General features: G+C 40.9%; 1 protein-coding gene across 2 annotated transcripts in view; it reads left to right on the top strand.

The window, feature by feature from the left end:
• Positions 1-15,501, top strand: part of VAPB (VAMP associated protein B and C) — a 32,840-nt gene that overhangs the window by 912 nt on the left and 16,427 nt on the right. For both annotated transcript variants that reach the window (XM_079321451.1, XM_079321452.1), the window contains exon 2: positions 14,949-15,101. In XM_079321451.1, coding sequence (XP_079177577.1) covers positions 14,949-15,101 — 153 coding nt within the window. The remainder of the gene's footprint in view (positions 1-14,948; positions 15,102-15,501) is intronic.

Genomic DNA, 15,501 nt, shown 5'->3' with positions numbered 1-15,501 from the left:
TAATGTAGGACAGCGATGTCCGTGAGGTGGGACTGCCAACACAGGTGTCACAGACCCGAGCAACGGATAAAGGGCTTAGTCAAAAGACAAAATCAGGAAATTGCTGGCTGCGGAGCTGCTCGAGTGCTCTGCGTGGCTCTTCGGTGTAAAATCTAGACGGAGGAAGGATGTTGGGAATAAGATAGCGAGTCAGGGTTTCTTCTCTTGGGTGTCCCAGGCACGGTGGGTTTGCAGTCATGTCTCTGGCCAAAAACACGAGGCCTCTGGCCAGGTGCTGGGCAGCACTTCTGGCTTTTCCTGCTTATTATTATTGTAATTTAGCAAGCCGTTTCGCTAAATAAGTCACGAATAGTCTCCCTGTGCAAAAATTCATCCTTTAAATAAAAGTCTTGAATGGGTTTGGACTTCCACTGGCACTGAAATTCCTGTCTTGCAGCCTGACAGCACAGCTGTAATACAATATTCTGGGATTACAAATAAGCAATCGGCAAGTTTATTTATGCGACCGGAGTCGGAGGTGTTTTATAGCTTCACTTGATTATCTGGCAAATAAGCTTTTGTAAAAAAAAAAATAGGGATTTGTTTGTTGGCCTCTGGCAAAAATAAAACAGCTCCTTTAAAAAAAGCTTTCATGTACATTTTTAAATATAGAGGAAGTCTTTACCAGTTTTTATTAGTAAATATATTTGAACTAATAATATGAAGTGGGTTTTATCAAACAGGCTGTTAATAAACACTGGGGGAAATGAATATATCTTTGTTGTAAGCTGAAGTTGTTATGGCAGCAGTATCAAACATGCTTAAGAATGAAACTACTGTTGTTTAAACGTTCTTTTTGTTAAGTATGATTAAATGAAAATCTTGTTCTGGAAAAAATTGCTTTCAGCAAACAAGCAAATCCAAGCCCAGGTGGGCAAAAAGTGGGGCCTTAATTGGTGCTGACTTGCTAATGAGACGTAATTATGGTTCAGGGCTTGTTTTTCTTTCTTTTCTCCATCACAGGTAGATACAAACCTTGCCAGACTCTGTTTTTTTCTTGAAATAATGATAATTTGTCAGACTGCCTTTCTTTCAGATGAGGTTCTGGGGTAAATAACCAGTAGCCATTGAAGTTAAATCAACTAACCATGGCACTTTTGGTTGCCAGATCTTTAGCCAGCAGCACATACTCCTTAGAAGATAAAATGCTACTTGACTAACTGCAGCTACTAAATGGCTTAGTTTCAAAGTACACTTAAATATTAATGTTCAAGCAGACTTAATGCTGTGGGCAGCATTCATATGCTTTGGCAATACCTCTGCCTTACAGTCCTTTCTAGCAAGCACTGCTGACCGCTGTCCTTCATTCAGGAAACACCAGGTGAAGTATTCATGAAGGAAATTCTGCTCTAAGCATTTCTTACCCTTCTGATCTCCTGATGACATACTGCCTGGTGATAGGGCTGAAGTGATATTGTCACCTTTGTAAATAGTTGCATTTATTTCCAGAGTGTTCCTTGGCCCTGTACAAGTAGATCCAGGCTGGTAGAGGTCATGGAACTGCTCAGTGTAGGAAACTGAGATTGGACTGTAAACCAGGCACTGGAAGTGGTGAAGGGCTTAATCCAAATTCAGACAGGTGGAAAAAGCAGAAAATTGTTTGCTGATGGTGTTGAAAGGCTCCGTGTAGCTCTTCAGTATAAAATTAGAGGGAGGTAGGATGTTGGAAATAATATAGTGAATGAGGATATCTTTGACAATATGTCCCAGCCTCTTTGGGGTTGCAACCATGGCCTGCACTTTCACTTCTTAAGGGTTGGAGACCATTTTAAAGAAGCTTTTGGAGCCCCTTGGTTTTGCAGTGAATCTCGTAAATTCATTTGGTGCTGTTTCAAAATACCGTGCTTGCATCTCGTTTGAAAAAAAAAAATATCAAAGGAGTTTTTCATGCTGGATTTTTTTTTTTTTCACAGCATGTGAACATGAGCAGGGGTTGTCTTTCCTCCCGCCTCGCATCTCCTACAGCAGAGCACTCGTGCTCCAAAATAGCATCAGCGTGTGCTGTGCTGAAATGCAGCTGTGAGTCGTGGGAGGCTGGACACCATTAGGTGGCTGAAGGTGCCCGTTTCCTTGCCCTGGTCTTTGATGCCACGTGAAATAAAAGCTTCACTGTCTTGCCAGTGACTTCCTCCACTTCTTGGTCGTTGTAGGCTTGCCAGAAAATTATCCAGCTAAAGATTTACAGCTCAGTGTTTGCTGGTAACAAATGGTGAAAAAGAGCGTTGTTGTTGGCATACGTGACTTTTGCATTTATGTTTCCCTTTCTTCTTTTTTTCAATCTAAGAGATCACATCAATCTGCCAAGAATTTATTATGATATTCAAGGCTTTGACTTTAAGAATTCCTAGATTTAATCCTGAATAAGGATGTGTAATTGTGCTGCAGGATGCCTCCTGCACCTCACAGGATCGCTGCCCACCGAGGCTGATCTGTCTTTTCACCATATGTGCCCACCAGGAGTAGAGATTGGCTGTTTAATGTCAGCAAGTAAAATTTTGTCAAAATACAGCATATTTTAGAGCTCCCCTGAGTTTGTGGTGTTAGAGATGCTGCTGCATGTTTGCAGCCATGGGGTGCTGTGGCAGTGTTGCTCAGGAGGGATGGCACAGATGGGAGGTGGTGGAGGCTGAGGGACATTTTGGTAGCATTTCTGGAGGTTTGCTCCAGGTTAGGCTGGACTTATGACTCAGCACTCTGTCCGTGCTCCCCAAGTGGCTCCCGGCAGTACTGCCAAGCAGGGATTAGTGCCTTGCTGAACTCTGCAAGTCGTGCCAGTTGGAAACGCAGGTTCCTGTCCCCAGTATGTGATTCTGTACCTATGCAATATGTCACTGTGTAGTTTTGCTTTCTGCTAAGGGCACAGCAATAAACCAGAGCAGCTGATCCTCTCCAATGCTAGCAGAGCACATTCATCCCTGACCTGTCACTGGTTCAGGTGCAACCCCTGGGTACCTCAGAGCTGCAGCCCAAAGGTGTGGCCTCAGCCTGTATCCATGTACTCAGTCCAGCAATGCATCTGCAGCATTGAAATGTTCAGTATTTAGTGCACAGCCCCAACCCTGTGCAGTTTGTGTGACCTGTGTTTCTGTGGTTGGGTGTCTGCTGCTCCCTACTGAGACACTTTGAGCTCCTCCAGGTCAGCCTGAGTAAACTCCAGCCAGATCTGCTCACTGCAGTTGGGGCTGTGCAAAGCCTCCTGTGTCTGCCAGGAATATCCCATTCCTAGCAGATACCAGGCTAAGGCTCTCCAGTCCAACGGGCCAGTAACATTTGGGATGTGAGATTAGTGTTTGCTGAAGCTGCAGTTGCCAAGTCTCAGAAGAGAGGCTGAGGGTGTGTGGGCTATTCACTTACCTCTCTGTCCCTGTCCTGATCCACTGAGAATGGTTGAATCACTCCTGCACTGAAGGTATTGGGAGGAATTTGTCTTTGTGTTCATTCTCTTCTGTATTGAATAAATAGGAATTTCTAGTCACAAGCCATGTTTGAGAGTGTAAAATAGTGACAGTATTGTGAGTTACATATTTAGGATAATTAATAGGCATCTTTTAAGCTGTACCTTTATTCTCTTTTCTTTAAACTCTTACAGCCCTCCTGGTATTCACAGCAGAATGGCAGCCAGTACTAGGATTTCTTTACTCTTTGAAGGCTGCTGTGCCAATGGCTGTCTACTTTCCTGCTGAAAAATGTACCAGCCCTTGCTTCCCTTTGTCTGGCCTGATTCCAAGTCAAGTCATTGTTAACACATTAAATATGAGTAAACCTTTACATCTCTCTGCATATCTGAATTTAATTATCAAATTATAGTCTTAAAAAGAGGACATAGTATTTAAATAACAGGCAAGCTTCCTAAATCTACACAAATTTATCCTAAAATATATCCCAATTATCAAAATCAGTCTTTTTCTGGTGCAGTTCATGTTGCACTGACTTTTCTTGCAGTTCAGCTAAAATCAATAACTTATTCTATTAAACATTTGTTTACTTGTACAGACCTGTAACATCTCACTGAATTATTCTGATTTCACGTGCTCCATTTGTTTTATAATTAATTCATCACTTTGCATAGTCCCCTCACTTTAAAAGAGAGATGTTAGGAGGGGAAAAATTGGAACTAAGAGAGGGTAGTGATGCACTGTGAATTTCTTACAGCACATCTCTTTTTTCAAAGGTGGAATAAGTTGATGATTGTGCTTCTCTTGAGCTTCCATAATCTGCTGATGTCCTATGCACTAGAGACACAACACTCACAGCTCCAGTGGGAAAAAAGAGAGGGGATGTATGTGTGGGACTAACAGAAATTTGAAACTCTGGACAGGATGGTTGGAGCACCAAAGAACAATTGAGATGTGTGAAGCAGTCAAGGAGGTTTAACTGCATCTTCTGTTAAATTTAATTAATGTATTTAGGTCTCCCAAGACTATTTCCAAAAATACCACAATCTCCTTGAAGGCTTTGGTCAATGTGATTTATGGGTTAAGGACTTTTGAGTAATTTTGGTCTGCACAGATTTTAAGAATTCCAGTTGAAGTTATGAGCATTAATAGGATCAAAGTATTACTATTTCAGGGAAAGACCTAATGCAGTGATAAAATTTGTTACTTGGCCATTGCTTCTCTTAGTTTTGTGGGATTTTGTGTTTTAAATGTGATCAACTCCTTGCCTTTACTGTACAGAATGGGCCACATACATTGACAGCTTCCAGTTCCTTGGGAATCCCATGTTTGTCCATGGATTTTCAGCTCACTTTGAGCTATGGAGCTATTGCAATGATACATGAAAAAGTTTTTCAAGTTTGTTATTTAAAGCTCATCAGGATGGCAGCCTGCCAGTCTGATTTGGTTGCTGCGATGTGACCTCTATTCATCACTTCAGAAGATATATCTGATAACAGATTATATTGAAAATACAGATGGAAGGGGTGGCTCTCTCAAGTCCTGGGAGCACAGCTATCATGGCAAAATGAAGACACAGTTAATGTGTCAGAGTGGATGCAGGTTCACACTGGTGCTTAGCAGTAAATTGTATTTACCAGCTGCTGCCCTGCATGCCATGTGCAGTGTCCTGTCACCCGTGAAAGGAATATGGAGTAGAAATTTATACAGCAGAGCCTGATAGTGCCTTCTCATTGGAAAATAAATTATTACCTTTTTTCCCTCACTGCGCAAGTTTTATAAATTAAAAACTTACCAATAATTGTGTAATGCTTTATTTCTTTTAAAATAGGTTAGCTGTCGTTAAATACAAGAGTGAATTCTGTTTAATTGCTCTCTAACTCAGAATTAGGTTTGTAAAAATTCGAGTACAAACCTTTAAATAGATTGTCAGATCTGTTTTGAAACTCAACTGGAAAAAAGGCATCATCACCATAGCAAATGATCCAACTTCATGAGCTCAGGTCAGCTTACATTTATGAACAAATACCCAATTTTAAAAGCAGCTTAATTTGTTCTATGCAGCCAGCTCTGGAAGGTATTGATTGGATCAAATGAGCAACTTCTACGTATGTTATAATGCAATTTTTGTAGGAAGCTGGGTGAGGGAGGGTTTGTCTTGTCTCTGAGTGCCTCTGAGCACAGCTTTCTGCCCAGCTGAGGCAATGCACTCATCAAATGACCCTTGCTAATTCTGCCCACATCTTGCAGTCACACTCATTTTCTACTATCTTGTTACCATATTGGTCTTATGTTTGCTGCCTGCTGGGAACAGCTAATAACTACTGAATGCATTTCATAGTTGGTACAATAACAGCCTCTTTACTTTCCCTGTCAGTGTGGCTGCTTGGCTTTGAAAGCCTTATTGATGGTGTTTGCAACAGTTCTGTTTGTGGTGACAGCTGTTGTTGCAGACTTAAATTTCATCTTTGTATTTGTGAGAAACGTGATCTTTAACATTATCATCTTGCTGCTGCAATTGTTGTTTTGTTGGGTTTTTTCCTGCAAGTAAATCCTCACTGATTAGGACAGGAGCTCTTCCCAGTTAGAGCCCTCTCCCCCTCTGGGTGAGGGACTGGCACTGGTGTGACAGTTCCTACAACACTGAAGGAACCTTTTGTCTTCTGTGATGACCAGAGGCAGAAAGGAAGCTTATTTTACATACATATATGAATATTTAATCCATGCTGAGTCTCTTCCTCTGGCATTTGACCCAGTATTGTTTTCAGTATATAAACTCTTTCAGTGCTTTGTAGACCAAGATGTCAGAAGAGCCATATAGGATATTTTCTGAGATGCCTGAGATGTTGTTGAGTTTAAAATTTTGGCCTGCTAGGCAACCTTTTGTAAAGAGGGATTTGTGCCGTGGGTCTGGAACAGCTGTCACAGTCTTGCTGTCACTGGAAATGTATGCAGAGCAAATCACCATTGCCTTGCTTAATTGAGAGGTGCACAGGGATCCAAGTGATGGTGTTCACACCAGCATGACCCAAACTGAGTCTGTTCTTCCTCTATTAGAGCTGTTCTGAAAATTGCTCAACTCCACTGCAATTCTTCTGGCCTCAAACACATTTGTACAGATTGGGTATTGCTGCTGCCTGCAGTACTTACCCCACGTTATTATAAATACTTCATGAAAATAATCTTTTACTAAACTGCTTTAGTGTCTAGTTCTCTGAGCTGTAAATGAAGTCCCTCATACCATGCTGCATGGATTAAAGATTTTATCATTCTAAATTTAATCCTGTTTTCTTGGTTGGTTTCCACGAGGGGTGGAAAAATAGAGAAGAGGGAGGTTTGCCTGGTGATCCAGTTATTTAGGATGCAGATTATAAAATCATGTAGGTGTGGGGATCACTATGGAGCCAAATCTTATGTTTTTGCAAGCAATTTAAAAGACAGATCAGTTGTGCTTGTAGAAGGCATGTCAAATGACTATGTAATCTTTTAAGAAAAAAAATTGCACTTTCCTGTTTCTCTCAAGACTACTACTTTTTTCCTCTCACCAGTTACTTCATCCTTGCTGGTGCTTCTGATGTTTCTCCCAACAGTTCTTCCTCTCCCTTGTACAGTTTCATGTTTGTTGTCTATTGATATTTGCAAGTAGTGCTTCTTGGGATATGTGAATTAACAATATACTTTGTGTTTTCTCAAAACATTTGCATTTCCTCTGAATTCTGATTTCTGTTCTTCTGGCCTTTCTATATTTTCATCAGACTAGGAGCAAAGATCTAATGTCAGTAGCCTCTTTTTTCCATTAATTTTTGTATAGCTGGTTTTGCACTGTGCTTAGTGATGTCATACAGTGATGCAGATAATCACAGAATCATGGAATTGTTTAGGTTGGAAAAGACAGAAGTTTAGGCTTGAAGAACACTACTTGACATTTGTTTCTTGTTCTATGCCACACATATAAACTGTCAGATTTTTTTTTTCTGATTTTTTTCTCACTGCTGGCTAAATTTTTTATTTTGTTTTGTTTTTTTTTCCTCTGGTCCTGAAAGCACAGTTAATAGGCTGGTTTTCAAGTGGCTCCCCTGAAGTATATCTTGCTAAACTCAGTATTCCTTCCTTATTAGTGGCCATAAATGGTATCCCACTGCCTATTTATGTGGCTTGGATGTTTTTAAACTTATTAGAAAAGCAGCTATTCTTTGTACATCCCCAGAATATCTAATTGTGTTTGTTTCTTCTGGTATTTTTGACTTATGCACAGTTTTGCACTTAAAAATATTTGCTCATTTGCTATTTAAGTTTCACATCAAATTTCTCTATTTGAGGAGTATATGTGAGCGTAAAATTAGAGTAGTTAAGTTACTCCTTCCCCAACATTTTAATGTGCATTTGAAATGGAGATTAGTGATGAAATTAGACCAGGAAAAAATCACTTTAGAAGAAAAAGTGTAGCTTGCATTGGTGGTTAAAATCAGGATGGTTCTTCCAGGGAAACATTTTTGCATTGACTTCAGTCTTTAGCAATGTTTTTGTTGGGGAAGTTTGCACATCAAGGCTTTGTTGCTCTTTTTGCTGCATCCCAACTTCTCCTGGGAGCCTGGGCTTTGTTTATGTCCTTCCCATACTCCATGGATGGAGCTCCAGGCTGTGTACAAAAAGGAGATGTCTTACTCTGGATCATGGTTATTGAAAGAGATGCAGCTGCTGTCTCCTGAGCTGGTTTCATACCTGGACAGAGTTGGTTCATGTGATATTTGTGTGCAGAATGAGCAAAGTAATACAATCTGTTTGGCACTCACTCCTGTCAGGATCTGAAAGCACAGCTGAAACAGAGACACACCTCTGAAATCTCACCAGGGCTGCTCTCAGTCTCTTATTTGTGCAGGCATGTGCAGAAATCTGAACTTCATGATGCAGAGAAAATATTTCATGTGTGATTTTGTTGCTGAAGTTTGCTGTAGGTAATGTTTGGGAGTAAAAAGCCTGAAGAGATCAGTTGGGAAAAAAACAAATGACACTGGTACCAAAATTATAGGAAGGACATGTTCTTCTATTTCTCTTGGCAAGTTTATGTGTGGCCTCTCAGTTCTTAACAACTGTGAAGTCAGACTGTTAATGATCCTCTGAGGGATAAAAGGTGACAAAAATTACATACTAATAGATACCCTGAAAATAGTCTTCAGTCTCATATTTGTTTGGGTTTTGGCTTTTTTCCCAATTAAGCATGAGGCATGCTCTGAGAAAAATAGTTTATGCCAGAATATGCCAGGGAAGGACACTGGTTAATCCATCTAAATGGAATAACACTGCCAACCTTGCTCCAACTTTGGCATCTGGATCATGTAATTTTGTTGGGTTTCTGTGCCTTCTTTTTTCTTTTTTCCTTAGGTCATTATTGATTGCATACTTATTTAAAAAATTACTCCAATGCATCAGCTATTGCATAGAGAGTGATGTAGATGTTGCTTCTATTTTTATAGTATTTTTTCATACAGGTATCCACTGTTTGACACAGCAGAAGTGGAGGGGACTACTCCCTTCCTTTGCTTCTTTTGGGTGAGGAAGTGGATGCTGGAAGTAAAGATATTGATTGCACAGTGCAAGGATTTTGTAGGTAATTCCTTTTAAAATCTGAGCTGAGATCAAAAAATGTTAGCATGTGGTTTACACAAGGATTTTTTAAAAATACTTACCAAATTTGGGGGATTTGGCCTCTCTCAGTGAGTTACTTGTGAAATCAGATATTTATGCAACATAGTCTCTTCTTGCTTCTGATTTTTTTGGCTTCTTTGATTTCAAAAGTTGAGGATGCTCACTTAATTATGAAAGTCTCCAGAGCCAGATGATGATGATTAAACCTTGGCACACAGTACTTTTTAAAACACTAATCTTCACAAGATTCTGTGTAATTAGGTAAGTATTCTCCTTACTTGACAGAGAGGAAAACTTTAAGGGTCCAAACCTGCTTCTGTATTGGAGTTGCTGTCAACTCTTAAGGCTCTTAATAGCAGAAGATCAAGCCCTTAAGTGATTTGTCTAAAGACAAGTAAGGTGGTGGGAGAGTTTGATTGGATCTTGGATGTTCTCAGTTCTCAGGCACCTGGCTGATAGCTCAAGATGTCTTGCTTGACATTTCAGCTCTTTTCATTTTAGTGTTTATCTTCAAAGGTCATCAGCTTTATATATGACTTTAAAAGAAGTGTGCAGTAAGTCAAGTTCTTCACCTGTTATTGAGCCCTCTTGCACATCACTACTGCTTTTATTTTGCCTGTCTGTCTAATGCTGATAGACATCCACAAAAATAAAATGGGAGAGCCCATAGAAATAAAATTAAATCATTTGGTGCTGTCAGAGGCAGTAAAGGAGCTGAGAAACCACTCAGATGTGAAGATGAGAAAAGGTACAGGTGAAAAGGCTGAACAGATGAGATGGAGAGATGGGTGTGGTGGCTCTTGGGTGGTGCTGACACCTCTCTAGAGCAGGGCAAGGGGCACCCCCAGTTTGAGGGGTTGGCAGAGCTGGGGGGAGGCACTTGATGTCCTGGGAGAGGGGCCAGTGTAGGCTATGGGATGGGGAAGGGGTGAGTGTCACATTCAGCCCCCATCTGAGTCAGTGTGGCTCTTTCACTGGATTAATTACTGCTCCATGTGGACATCACCAGTCACATGTAGGATTTGGGCTCTTGAGAATAGACACAAAACAATTTAGGTTTCCCTCTATTGCTTTCCACCATCTCCCTTATTAAAGAATCTTCAGTTACCTTTCTGTGTCTGATTAATGTGTCAGGTGATTAATAAATTTCATCTGACACATCAGTGGGATTAAACCATGGTGAAATACATCCTTCCCCTCCTATTATTGCATTCCACTGCTTTCCACAAAGGAAGTACAAGAGTGGTTATCTCATGAGAAGCTCTGCCTGTATTTCTGGCTGTTTCCAATTACCCTGCTGTTGGATACATGTCTGTGGTGAGCTGGAGTTGTAAAAGTTGTTTGGGGGAAGATGCTGAAAGTGCATCTAAAACACTCTGGGAATAACATGAGCAACTTGATAAGAATTTATTCTTAGTCTTGTGGATCAGTGGTTGCCAGTTGTATCAAGTATTCCTGCAGTGCTTTTCTTTGAAAAGTTTACTACATTTTTTAGATATGCCTAGCTTTTAGCAGATGAGAATTTGCATTAAATTTAAGCTCAGAAAAAATGATGCATGTGCCTTAATTACTTTCAGCAGCTATGCCAACACTACAACTGTGACTGCAGCAAATATGCCCAGATGTTCTTGAAAGCTTTAACCTGCAGCTGTGAGACCTTAAATTGGCAGAATGTTGTGCAGGAAGATGCAGCTTCCCTGATGCCAGGTCTGAGTGCTGCTCATTCTGGCTGAAAACTGATTCTCCTTTTTCTCTTCCCCACTGGCCCCTCCCTCTCTCCCTGCCTGATAAATGGATTAATTTCCAGCCCCAGCAGCTCCCTGGCTCTGCTCTTGGCCCATGCAGAGGAACACAGTGCAACTTGCACAGGCAGCTGGTGGAGATGAGAGGCCAGAGCACCTCCCCTTTCAGCAGAGATGGACTCAGGCAGGAATTAAACAACCCTGTGGCCCACCTGATGTGTAGTTAATTATAAAGATGTAGTGATAATTGCAGGTACAGATCTGCAGAGGACTCTCCCTGCTGGATTTGAATGTTCCTGCCCAAGCCTGTGCCATCCAAGTTTTCCCTCTGTTGGTACTTATGCTGAATTCCTTCATGTGCCAAACAGCATGAGGACTGATTAGTTGCCATGCCAAAGCATGGAATTTTGGTTAAGGTGAGGATGGTTGTATTAAGATGTAGTAAAAATTGTGTGGCTGTGTAATGTGGTTTCTTGGAGGAGCAAGTGGCAAGAAACTCACAGTGAGTACTGTGCTCATCAAAAAGTTATCAGCCTGGATTTGCTGAAACAATTATAGGCAATTTCTATTGCAGTGAGAGTTATTTAAAATTTAAATAGAGTTGCCATCATATTCTTTTGACCTAATTCCCAGACTTTTTTATCATTACTAAAATGATGTGGGATATTGCAATGCCATACACTGCAGAATGGCTCTCTAAGGAAAGATTGATACAGCACTTGTGTTTGAATAGGAAATGGACTGTGGAAAATCCTGAGATAACACTGTGATCTTCAAACATGAAGGGTTAGATGTGTGGGTGAAAAGCCACAGTTCAGAAATAACCCTGCTGAAAAGTAGTCCTATGAAAAACCAGGGTGTCTCTTACTCTGTTGTTTGTTGAGTATAGGAGGTGATGTTTCCTTTCAGTAATACTGCTGGTTTGTGTATCACTAGATGCCCACTTTGCATTAACATGAGGTGACTTTATTTTGGCAGGAGAAAGTCACCAAGCCCTTGTGGAGTATTTCAGACTTTCAGCACCAAATTCAATTTACAACATTCTTCTTCTAGACAGCTTGCTCCCATGACAACCCCATGTCAGATGATGCATGTACAGACCCTGTTTCCCATAACTTTGTCCTTGGGATGACACCAGTGGCATTTTTCTCATGATCTTTGAAAAACATGTGAGCAAAACAGTTGGGATGATTTTAAAGAGCAAATTGTTTTTTGGAAAGGACCATGACTTAATATGAGTTCCACTTATCTGGAAATATTATGAGCAATCAAAAAAACATTCAAAACAAAATAACGTGATGAAGTAAGGATTGTGGATTTTAAGAGTCAGTCTTCACTTGTTGCTTTGACCCAAGGACCATCCAGATGCACCAGTCTGGCTTAACTGTGCTCTCAGCCCACCTTGGCAGTAGAAGCATTGTCCAGGTGTTGCATAAACTTGTATAAATAGTAAATCCACTTGTAATGAGGACAGAGTTCCCAGGAAGAAGTGTAGATTGTTTTCTCTTTCTGTATTTGGATACAATCCCAAAGTCCCAGTGCCTTGCATTGGAAAATGAAGCTCCAAGGTTAATGTACATCTGCTATGGTTGTTAATACCCACACCAGCTTCATCTGCAGTGCTCACATCTAGATGTTGGTAAGCAGAGGTGTATCTCCAGTGTCTCCAGTAGCTTGTGTCTATCCTAAGTTCTCCCACATATCCCACCCTCCCCAAAAAACCTGTAACCAACAGCAGGCGACCAAGGTTTCATTTCAGCCTGGGTTGGCAGTCCATGGGCCTTGCTCTTAAAAGGCAAGCCAGCCAAGTGATAATATTTCACTGCCATGCCCCAATTACCCCTGAGTAATACCCTGTGGTCTGTTTTATTTTTTTACACACTTCAGGACACCTTAATGGCACGTTAATCCTGCATTTGTCTGCTGTGTTTTGCTTTGCTGCAGAGTTTAACAGCAGTGCTGTAAAAAGGAGTGTGCCTGCACACAGGTTTGCTGGAAGGAGATATCAACCTTCTAGTACAGTTGTGGTGGCTGTAAAACCTGTAATTTGGGGGAAATGTAGCTAAAATAACTGTTTAGGGTTTAGTGGACAGAACAGGAGAGGAAACACCAAGCAGACAAGAAAAAATGAGTTCCGTCTGCCGAAAGGTTTTGCTGCCAAATATTTTGGTATGATCTGTGTTAGCAATAAGTAATTCCATTTGGAAATTATTTTCACACAGAATTGTTGTCATATTACTATTTCAAACAGCAGCTCTGTGCTGGGGCACACAAATCCTGCACACATTCATGGATCAGCCAAGTGAAAACATGGTATTTCCCCCAGGAAATCTATCCCAGCATGCAGACCAGGAAAGCACTACTGAGGATGCAGCTGCAGATGAAGGGCTTTGTACAGCCAACCCTCCTCCTGTGCTGGAACAGCTCAGGCTGTCATTTTTTAGTAAAGACACATCCTTACTGCATAGGCATCCTATAATTTCTTCTGAAATGTTAGATTTCTCTCAGTTAGGGCTGTTTTGAAGATCTGCTGTTGTCCTTACACACCTAAATGTTTGCTGGATTTTTTGATGGTTTGGCTTGTTTACCTTCTTTAACAACTCATGGCTGCTTCTGGCCAGTTATTTTCCCTAAAGTCTTTCCCTGCATGCAGAACACAGAGAAAACTTCACAGCTGTGTTTCATTCTCTTTCACATCTCAGTGTTTCACCAGGCACAGGTCTGGTGAAATCCTTGCCATGGGATCTGAAAATTGTATTGCTTTAATTGTTTTTTTAACTCCCATGTTGCACTGCAAAGGTTTGCTGGGGTGCAGGCAGAAATGGTGCTACCTTGTCTGGGTTGGGGTTATGTGTGTGAGTGTTTTGAGGCTTTCCCCCTTCTAATTACTTTAAACAAATTGGATCAAGGATAGAGTTTGCAGGACTGTAGTACTGTTACAGCTGGATTAAATATTGTCTTAGGAGACAAATTTGTGTAGAATAAGAAGCAAACTTAAATTACATCAAGGCACCCGTGCTGTGAGAGGAGTGTGGTGAATGCTGCCTGCCACTATTTTTATTTTCATCATCATTCACTCTTCTTCAATTTTAGGGCTGCCATTTCTGCAAGGAAAAGTTTGATGCTTTTTTTTTTTTTTTTTTTTTTTTTGACCAATTTGCTTTTACTCCTGAGAACAGATGAAGGTATTTTATTCAAGCATCAAATTAATCACTTCTGTGGAGAAGACAGTTGATCAAAGTGTGGTTATATTTCTTTTAATTTTACTTCTTTACCATCTATAAAGCACTGTAGTTGTGTGCTACCTGTCTGATTTATCAGTGTCTTGTAGGAAATCAGCCTTTCTTCTGCCTGAGGGATTTGGGAGTTTCAATTAGATAGTGAGCCTGAGAGAATTGGAGTTTGCTGCACTTGGCTTTGCAGAACTTGACAATGGTTTGATTTTAGCCTTGCTAATGCAGAAATCTGTGCCAGTGCTCTCAGTGTCTAAAAATTTTCCTATTTCCACATGGTTATTTCCTGTCCTGGGCAAGGTAAGCTACTTTACTTCTTCTGGTTTATAATTTCTAGTTGCCAAGACAGATTATTAAAAAACCTAAACCAAAAACAACTTGGTAGGCTAGGTGTACCCAGCATGCTTGCCTTGCTGGTTTTGGCATGGCATTCCTGACTAGCTGGTGGATTCCTGGTTCTGTGAAGGTCCAGCTTCATGTGCAGATGGATCTGTGGAAGTCCTTGGTTCCCATTCCTTGCCTGGTTAGACTGTACTGTACTCACTACTTGCCATCTACAGCATGGGTGTGTGTGGGATCTCTGCTAGCCTGGGTTTCAGGGACTAGAATGGAGCAACTGTGACACAGCAGGGAATTTGGCATCCTTTGAATGCCATGTTGTGGTGTTGGCACAATGTGTGAATGATTTCCCCTTTTGTTTTGCTGTTAATGATGAGCTCTTGGGCTGGGGCAGCCTCAGCTTTGCGTGCACGATTATCTGTACGTGCTGCAGATGGAAATTGAACATCTAATTACTTTATAAGATTTGTGAACAGAGATTTAGTGCCTGCTTAGCCTCTGCTTGAAAAGTGCTTTCTGTGTGATTTTAAGTCTGCTTTTGCTCTCCTCCTCAGGTCCTTTCACAGATGTGGTCACTACAAACCTGAAGCTTGGCAACCCCACGGACAGAAATGTGTGCTTCAAAGTTAAGACCACAGCACCACGTAGATACTGTGTAAGGCCCAACAGTGGAATTATTGATGCAGGAACATCAATTAATGTTTCTGGTAAGTCATTCAAGCAGTTCTTTGGTGATTGAAAATAGCTTCTTATAATCAATTATTTCTTGGACTGCCTTGCAGCCTGGAAGTATTTTATGAATCCAAGAGGTTATGTTTTAATGGAGAAGCAGCCATTTCATGTATCCTTAATTCACTTAATTCTGATCTAGCAGCAACAGGTTTGGTCTTACATCTTGTTTTGGAGAGGAAAAAGGCAGAAATACAGAAATGATTGATATGGTTCATTAACAGCCTCAGCCAGCATATCCAAACCAGTCCTGCTGCAGCCCTGCCCTCCCTGTGGGATTATTTTTGTACAGTTAGTTTTTTGCCAGCTTAACTTCCTGAACCAGCTCACCACAGGGTCAAACAAGTGCTTGGATGAGCACATTGAGGAAGAATAAAA

The sequence above is a fragment of the Erithacus rubecula genome, assembly GCF_903797595.1.
Source record: "Erithacus rubecula genome assembly, chromosome: 18".
Lineage (NCBI taxonomy): Eukaryota > Metazoa > Chordata > Aves > Passeriformes > Muscicapidae > Erithacus > Erithacus rubecula.
Note: the sequence above shows the minus strand (reverse complement) of the source record. Positions and strands in the feature narration are given on the sequence as shown.